The following is a 9,060-nucleotide window of genomic DNA, read 5'->3' as shown; positions in this document are numbered from 1 at the left end:
CCAGCAACCTGGAGGGTGTATATGGGCCAGTGTCCAAAGGGTGTGTGGATGCATTGAGGGTTGGGAGCATGATGACCCCCAGGAAGAGAGTATTATAACTGTGGATATTTATAAAGAAACAAGAAACCAACATTTACCAATACTTAATATATGAATTGACAATGGCACTCCAGTGTGCTTTCAAAATATCAGGATGTATTCAGGCCACACGTACAAAGTGGATTCATGGGTCTTGCCATCCAGTTTAACTAAACTCACACAAAATGGACAAAGGGCCTATTAAACAGAGCCCTGCAAAGAAACCATGGACTAAAAATACTAATTATTCAAGAATAAGCAGTAAGAAAATTGCAGAGCTAACATTTCACCTACTCCCAATATTAGCCCTTTGTCAAACACATCAGAGGGGGAAACCTTAAGTCAAACTCACATTTCTACCCATCCACTAGTGTGTGTGTGTGTGTGTGTGTGTGTGTGTTTTAAGTGGGGTTACCTGTTGCCCAGGCTGGAGTGCAATAGCGTGATCATAACTCACTGCAACCTTGGAGCTCCTGGGTTCAAGCGATCCTCCTGCCTCAGCCTCCTGCATAGCTAGGACTACAGGTGTATGCCACCACGCTCAGCTAATTTTTACTTATTTTTTGTAGACCGGGTCTTATCTGGTCACTTTAGTGTCACCACAGTGTTCTATTATTTTTTCTATGCTGCATAATAAATTATACTATTGTTAAAGACTAGGCCAGGCACGGTGGCCCATGCCTGTAATCCCAGCACTTTGGGAGGCCAAGGCAGGCAGATCATTTGAAGTCAGGAGTTCCAGACCGGCCTGGCCAACATGGCGAGACCCCGTTATCTACTAATACAAAATTAGCTGGCGTGGTGGCGAATGCCTGTAATCCCAACTTCTCGGGAGGCTGAGACAGGATAATCACTTAAAACCCGGGAGGCGGAGCTTGCAATGAGCCTAGATTGTGCCACTGCACCCCAGCCTGGGCGACAGAGCAAGACTCCATCTCAAAAAAAAAAAAAAAAAAAAAAAAGGCTGCGGAGCACGATGGCTCACATCTGTAATCCTAGCACTTTGGGTGGCTGAAGCAGGTGGATCACAAGGTCAAGGAGCTCGAGACCAGCCTGGCCAACATGGTAAAACCCTGTCTCTACTAAAATACAAAAATTAGCCGGGCATGGCAGCGGGCGCCTGTAATCCCAGCTACTCAGGAGGCTGAGGCAGAATTGCTTGAACCCGGGAAGTGAAAGTTGCAGTGAGCCGAGATCGTGCCACTGGCAGTGGCCAGCTGGTCCAGCCTGGGCGACAGAAACTCAGTCTCAAAAAAAAAAACAAAAAAACTAAACCTCACACTAAAGGTGAAGGAAACTTGAATCAGGAACCAAGAGTAATATAGGCAATAGTTTTTCAATAAACTTAACATGTACCAAGGGGACATGCTCAAAATGTTTTACTATCAGTGGGAGACAACTGATAAAAGCTTCAATGGTTAGTTTGGTAATAGGTATGTATTTGTTATCTCTAGATCAGCCCTGTCCAATAGAACTTTCTGCAATGATGTTTTATATGAGGTGGCCACTACCCATAAATGGCTATTGAACACTTGAAAATTGTCACATCTATCCTATTTGCATAGCTTTAAAATTTTAATTTGGAAAAGGTTATTTTACTAGGCCCCCCATGCCAGATATTGCCCAAATCTTGACAATACTGGTCCTACCCCTTGACCATACATTCGTTTCGGGAAAGTGACTATCCCAGAAATCCTAATGTTGAAAGAAGCCCGATTTAGGCTGAAAATCCCTTTCTCCTCCTACAATTCTTTGGCACTTACCAAATGCTCAATAAATGCAGGTTAGCAATGCCTCTGCACAGACAACGATTAGAAGAAGCCACGAGTTAAGACAAAAGGTTTTTATTCAAAAAACGCCAAGTATAAAAAAAAAAAATAAGATCTCTTTTATTCCCCTGTACAGTATTTCACTCAGATAAAACCAGCAGGCTACCTGCTGCTCAAAACACAGCCCCAGAGAGGATCTGGAAGGCACACCATCCAGAACTGCTTTTCATTAATTATCCTATATACACAGTCAGCAATGCCCCTCCCCACCACCCACGGAGCCAGGACCCACCTGGGGAAGTAGGTGAGGGGCCCCACAGAAGTCAGGGAGCTGCAGCACTGTCCCGCCTGAGTCCCGTCACCCCACAAACAGAGCAAGCGTCGCAGCCCTCCCCCAAAAGGTCCCCGAGTCAGAGGAGGAAAGGAGGAAAGAAAACTAGGGCAGCAGCTATGGAAGCTTGGAACAGGAAGGGAACCAAATAAATAAATAAATAAATACATAAGGTTGACCTCCAGGTTAGAATGCGCATCTTTCAAAACAAGAAACAAAAACAGGTAAAATAACTTAAAGGCAAAATTTCTTAAAAATTAGATCAACTACAATCTTTTTGTATACTACCATGCCAACTATACACACATTTACAGCTTTTCTGTCGATTGCATTGTTTGTGCATTTTGTGTGTGTGTGAGGTCTCGGCTTTGAAACAGTTAAGTAAAAACCAAAAAGGAAGACCAGTTCACTCGGAGTTTTACTAAAGGAGGCAGAAAAAAGGGCAGGTGGCTCAGCGTTTGGCCCTGTAGCCTCTTCCATGGCACCTTTCATATGAAAGAGAGGGTGAGGGAGGACAGGAGAGAAAAATAGGGAACCAAACCCAGGCAGATTTTTGGAGAAGCAGCAGGTAAAAGAGGCAAGTTCAAGTATTTCTCCCAGCACAGCCGGAGTCCCCACAGAAGGCACTCAGAAAGAGTCGGAAGAGGTGACAGGGACTTAAAATGGTGCTAGTCCTATCCCATCCCAACCTGTTTCCCCCCTACGTGACCCATCGCGGCATTCAGCAGAACTCGTGATGAAGGAAACAGTTCCATGGCAGGGTTCTGACCCACCCCCACCCCCCACCCCCGGGATATTTCAGAGTCCAGCAATGCTGGACACCTATGAGAAAGAGAGAGTATCTATGGGAGGAGTTGAGGCCTAGGACCCCTGGAGAGTCTCTCTTCCCCACTGTTGGGAGGCAGCCTCCAGAGGCCTAGGATCTGGAATGAGTTGTAAATGTTGTTCCTGTATCAAGCACTGTCCTGCTTGGCGAGAAGTGTCACTGGTACTCGGGAAGCTGGAGACAGAAGTTTCCCCTCCCTTGGGCATCTGACAGAGAGGGGAGGACCTGCCAGAAAGGCTGCTATTTGCTGGGCCCCGGCGACAGGCTGTGGAGGTGGATCTCAGCAGTTTCCTGGGGCAGGAGAACATCTTGCATCCATGGATGGTTCTGGATTTCTTCGAAGGTTGGCCTATCTGATGGTCTCAGGGCCAAGCACCATCTAATGAGATGCTGACATTCTGCAGAAAGGAGGATAGACAGAGGTTATGAATGACTCAACTTGTTTTTACACTGCAAAGGTCTTCCCCATTTGCTTCTCGGAGGCCCACAAGTCTGGGGTCCCAGGGAGGCCAAGCACTTTCTAGAACACTGTGCTGGGTACCCTTCAATGGGAAGGTATTGACTAATATCTGGGTCCTCCAGTCTGCTTTCAGCTAAAAACTGACTCCCCTCTTAAACCTGTGGTTTTCAAACTTCAATAGTGGGGACCTTTCCCACAACACCCACTCACCAGAAATAGGAAGGATGATGACAAGGGATTTTGATGAGACACCACTGAGCATGATGAGATGATTCAATTCACCTACCAACTTACAAACAGGAACACCACCCACAATGAGGTCACTGGTACCAAAATATTTGGAGCTGCTGCCTTAAAGGAGATGCTAAAAGAGCTTTTAACTTTTTACTCTCTGGCAAAACAGCCAGGAGTTATCAGGTTTGTGTTGGTACCTTTAACTTTTTGGGCAAGCCAGATTGTCTTTTCTTCTTAATATGCTCACACATGCTCTTCCTCTGACCTCCCAAGGAAAGCTCAAGTGCAAACTACGTGATTTATGAGGCCAGCTCAAGTGTAAATCACTCACCTACAATTCTAAGCCAAGGGTCACGGAATCTACTGGAGAGTAAAGCTCTCCAGAATTTCAAAGACTGTCCCATGAAGACTAATAGCCCATGAAGACCAATAACCCCATGGCCAGGGGTTTCCATCAGTTACCTGAAGAGACCCTCTGCCTGAAGAAAACCTGGCCCCTGATGATCTCTTCATCATGCTCGAAAGGAATATCTCCACACACCATATCATATAGCAAGATCCCCAGGGACCAGACTGCCGCCGACCTGCCATGGTAGCGATGGTAGCGGATCCACTCTGGAGGGCTATACACTCGGGTCCCTGGGAGCCAAAGGAATAGAAGAGAAAACACACTTTTAGCAAAAAGAAGCGCAAAGAAACTAGGCGGTATATATAACTCTTTCTTTTTTAAAAAAAAAAGTCCCTTCTCTCAGGAGCTGGGTGAACTCCATTTTTCCCCTGGGCTAAGGAGAGTGGAGGCGCAGCTTATGGCATCTCTCCAACCCAAAGCATTACCCACCTCTCTGCTAGCCCAAATCATAAACTGAAATTCTTTATAAACTGCTCCAAGAAACAAACACAGCTGGCCGCAGACCCAAAACTTGAGGCCCTGTGAGGCAGGACCGCCTGCGGAAGGATGAAGGGATGCATGTCTGCACAACCAAGAAAGGTATCTCATAGACCATCCTTAAACTGCATTCACCACTGCCCAGGAGCCCGGGTGAGATTCTCACGGCCGACAGGATCCAAGCAAGGATGCTTGCACAACATCCTAAGGCAGGGTGCCCTTTGGGAGGCCTTCCTCCCCACCCGATGCGCGCAGGAGCAAACACCCACACCCTTTCCTCCCTAGACTGGAAAGGTAGACAGAGCTGCAGGGTTGGTTTCAGACCACGTGATTCCTGTTTACAAACTTTGGGTAGTAAAAGAAAAAGGAGGGGCCATGCCGCTGGTGCTCACCAGGGGGCAGCAAAGACTTGAAAGAAAAAACATGGGAGGACCCGGCCAGCCATTAACTGTTAAATACAAAAAATGCAGCCCAACCCAGCGTCCTCCAAGGGCAAATAAACATAAACCACAAGCCCGAGTCACAAGTTTTGAAAGGCTGTCGTTTGTTAAGTTAAGCCGCTCAGATGATGACCCACCCTCCGCAGCTTTGATCTTAGGCTCTCCATTCCTTCTTTTCTGAAAGAACCCGCTCCAAGCCCCTCCCTAGGATAGGTTTTCATCCTCTCTGCGGAGACACCCAACTAATTTTCAAACCAGCGACAGATCTTATTTCACAACATTCATTCCTGACTCTCTCACCCCATAACACTAAAAAAAAAAAAAAAAAAAAAAAAGCCACCAGTAATAGTATAGTTCCTATTCCTTAACCTTCCCTAGATCAGAAAGGAGGAAATAACTGCAGCTCTAAAACTACCATACAGAAAACTAACTCCCTTATAAAACAAAACAAAAATTACAAAACCGGCATCAATTTCCACCTCTTCCCCCGCCCCCATCCTTTTACTGGCGGGGAAACTGGGTCAGACTTAGAAAAATCTGGGCTACCGCCGGTTGCCCACAACCTCTTATTCATCGGGAAAGCCTGGAACTAACTGAATTCCACTTGGAGAATAAAATCATGCCAGAAACATTACAGGTTCAGCTGGCTGAAAATCCCCGGCTTTACTACGCTGGGAGGCTCTCCTGCGTCCCACCCCGGCTAGCATCGAGCCAGGCGGCCCAATGACCTTTACAAAAGGCTGGCGCGGGAGACTGGCCGAGGCCTCCGGGCTGGGCCGGGCCGGGCCGGGCCGGGCCGGGCCGAGTCACCTGGGCAGCTCCCTCCCGGGCCTGGCTCACCATCGAAGTCCGTGTAGACGGTGTCCTTGAGCAGCGCCCCCGACCCGAAGTCGATGAGCTTGAGCTCGCCGCGATTGAGGTCGATAAGGATGTTTTCGTCCTTGATGTCGCGGTGGAGCACCCCGCAGTTGTGGCAGTGCCGCACGGCCTCCAGCACCTGCCAGAAGAAGCTGCGGGCCAGCTCCTCTTGCAAGGCCCCCCTTTCCGTGATAAAGTCGAAGAGATCTTGCACCGGCTCGGGCCTCTCCAGGATCAGGACGAAACTGTCGGGCCTCTCGAACCAGTCCAGGAGCCTAATGACGCCGGAGAAACCCGAGCTCACCTTCTTCAGCAGGACCACTTCCATGGGCACTCGAGTGCCATTAGGCTGCAGGGGCGAGGGGGCCGCATTAGGGCGGGAGTCGGGGGCGCCCCTCACCCTACCCACTCATCCTGGGGGTCGCTCCTGCAGGGCACTCACCAGCTCTCCCCAATCGGAAATCCGGTCCTTCTCCACGTGTTTGATGGCCACCTGGAAGCCCCAGAGTCTCCGTCAGGTCCCCTCGTCCGGGCTAAAGCACGCCCGTGCGCCCCCCGCCCGGCGCGCCCTCCCCACCGCAGGGCGCCCACTCACCGGCAAGTTGTCGGAGACGCGGATGCCTGAGTAGACCGAGCCGAAGCCGCCGCTGCCCAGTAGCGGGCCCACCTGGTACTGCGACTCCAGGGGCTCCTTCTCCTTGCCTAGGAAAGGGGGAGGCACGGGTACTCAGTGCCGGCCCGCGAGCCGCCAGCTCCCCACCCAGGAGATCCCGCCGCCGCCCCGCATCCCCGGGCCGGAGGCGGGGGGGTGCTCTCACCGGGCGCCAGCTTGGTGGCGTGCAGGTCGTTGCAGGGCGCGGCGCGCAGGTGGGCAAGCGAGTTGATTTTGGACAAGAGCATCCCAACCTCCAGGATGTCGGCGCAGGGACGGTGCCCAGAGGAGCTGCAGCAGGAGCCGGAGCCGGGGCTGTGCCGAAGGCTATGCCTGGGGCTGTGGCTGTGGCTGCGGGTGGCGTTGCGGCTGTGGCTGCGGCTGGCGCGGAAGGCCGAGGGCGAGTCGGAGGACAACTGAGGGCGCTGCCGGGACTGGCGGCGGGAGGGCGCGCCAGCGGGGTCGGGCAGCGCTGAGAGCTGCGGGGTGAGCAGCTAGTGGGGCTCGTGCGGCAGCGCAGCGGGGCAGGAGGCTAGTGGCTGCTGCTGCTGCTGCTGCTGCCGGTCCCGCCGCCGCCGCTGCCACCGACTCCTTTCGGGCCTCCTCAGCCACCGCGGCCGCTGCAGCAGACGCCCGGCTCGCTCCGCAGCCAGGAGTAAAGGGGAGGAGCGCGCCGGCGGGGAGGGCGCGCGGGGAGGGCGCGGCGGGCGGGGACGGGGCGGGGCCTCTCCGGGAGGCCAAGGCGGGGAGCAGGGCTGCCGGGCCGGCCGAGGGAGGAGAGGGGGTGGGGAAGCGGCGGGACTGGGCGACTCCCCTCGGCCCCCGCCCCGCGCGCTCCGTGGCCGCGCCCCGTTCCCGCCCCCACCAGCGCATCTCCAGCCAACCAGAGGCCGATTGATCTGCATAACTCGGCGCGCCCCGCCCCCGCCCCGCCCCGCTCTCGCGGTCAGAATGGTCTCTACGCCGCCACGACGTGGCGGGAAGGAAAAGGCGCCAAAATGGAGGGGGAGGGGCGCGGGGCGTGAGGGGAGGCGGGAGCTGGGTGTAGGGCCGCGAGGGAGGAAGGATGGGGAGGGGCGTATCGATTCAAACCCAAACAATAACAAAGCCATCAAAGGCCGCCCGAGGCCGGCTCTGCGGCTCTCCGTTTCGCTGCGGTTTTTGGGTCAAGGGCTCGAGCCGGAGCATAACAAGTTGCGCGGAGACGACGGGCGTTGGTGTGTCAGGCGGGGAGGCCGGCGCGCCGGGTGTCGGACTGTGTGTGGGGTTGCCGACGAGGGTGGTCTTTCTGTGTGACTCAGACCCGAGACCTCCAAGTCGGCTGGGGCGGGCTGACGTCGCGCTGTAGGCTGGGGGCGGATTCTGGGGGTTTGTGTGTTGGGGGGCGCGTCGGGGGCGAAGGATCCGCAGGACATGAGTCACGGAGGGAGTGGAGGAGTCAGGCCTGGAACAGAACTGGAGGCGGGAGCCCCGCTCCTGCGGGAAAGGGATGCAGCCCTCTGTCGTTCCGGCCGGCTAAAAGCTCAGCCGCGGGATTCCCATTTTAGAAATGCAAAAGCACCAGCGAATCCTGATTCCTGGGAAGGGATGTGTGTCAAAGGGCTGGGTAAAGAGGAAATCACGAAGCAAACGTTAGTGTTGTGATGCCAGATGCTGCCTCAGCCCCTTCTGTGAGGGCGGAAAATTCCTCATCTAAAACGAGGGTGGGAGGGTGCGCTTGATTTAACCAGTTTTCACGTTGTAGTCACCTTTTCATCAGCCTGTTATTACCAGGCAGGCAATACCAGCAATTATTGGCCAACCCCAAGTCTTGTCTCAGAGGAAACCCCCCACCCTCTGCCTCCCTTGGAAATAACCCGGAACACTGACCAATTCCACTTGCATCCTTTGTCCTTTTAAACTTCATGTAGAGTTGATAACGACGTGTGAAATCAGTAAATTAAAATACTATATAATCCATAAATTGAATTGTCAGTGGCCTAAGTAATTGAAAGCTAACTACATTCTATTTTAGTTTTTTGAAGTGCCTGCCATTTAAAGGAAAAATCAGGATCCCTATAGCTGTCATTAGTGAATTTAAATGTTTCCTTTAAAAGTTTTCTACAGTGTCTGCTTTATAAAAGTGCCCAGATCCTCCACAACTTTTATGAATTTATCCTACAAAATATTACATATTTTCCTTTTGTTTGTGTACTGTGGCCAAACTCATTCATTTTTTATAACTAGGAGAAAACCCAAGGGAACAAGAATTACTCCCTTTTTGCAGATAGGAAAATGAAACATAAGTAGGATGGCACAGGGTCATACAGCAGCTAAGAGAGGAGATGAAATGACCCAAATTCAACTCCTGAGTATTCAAAGCTTTCCGCTTATCAGGGTCTAAAACTGTCCTTGGCACCGAACAAGACATCATTAAACATATGTGATTCCCACTTCCATCCCTTCTACCCTCCCTTTCCTTTCTCAAACCCTCAAATGTAGTCAAACAGAACTATTCCCACTTGTTCCCACTCACCTAGCACTTGA

At 52.0% G+C, this 9,060-nt stretch overlaps 1 protein-coding gene across 1 annotated transcript; it reads right to left on the bottom strand.

The window, feature by feature from the left end:
* Window positions 1-1,906: 1,906 nt before the first annotated feature.
* PIM1 (Pim-1 proto-oncogene, serine/threonine kinase) lies at window positions 1,907-7,278 on the bottom strand. Its single transcript, XM_054492427.1, has 6 exons — window positions 6,701-7,278; window positions 6,478-6,584; window positions 6,325-6,375; window positions 5,865-6,231; window positions 4,161-4,337; window positions 1,907-3,402 (listed from the first exon to the last, which is right to left on the bottom strand). The coding sequence occupies exons 1-6, from the start codon at window positions 6,780-6,782 to the stop codon at window positions 3,245-3,247; spliced, it is 942 nt and encodes a 313-aa protein (XP_054348402.1). The 5' UTR covers window positions 6,783-7,278; the 3' UTR covers window positions 1,907-3,244.
* Between the last annotated feature and the right edge of the window lie 1,782 nt (window positions 7,279-9,060).

This window comes from Pongo pygmaeus, chromosome 5 (genome assembly GCF_028885625.2).
Source record: "Pongo pygmaeus isolate AG05252 chromosome 5, NHGRI_mPonPyg2-v2.0_pri, whole genome shotgun sequence".
NCBI lineage: Eukaryota > Metazoa > Chordata > Mammalia > Primates > Hominidae > Pongo > Pongo pygmaeus.
The sequence above is the reverse complement of the archived record's forward strand: the minus strand, read 5'-3'. Positions and strand labels throughout refer to the sequence as shown.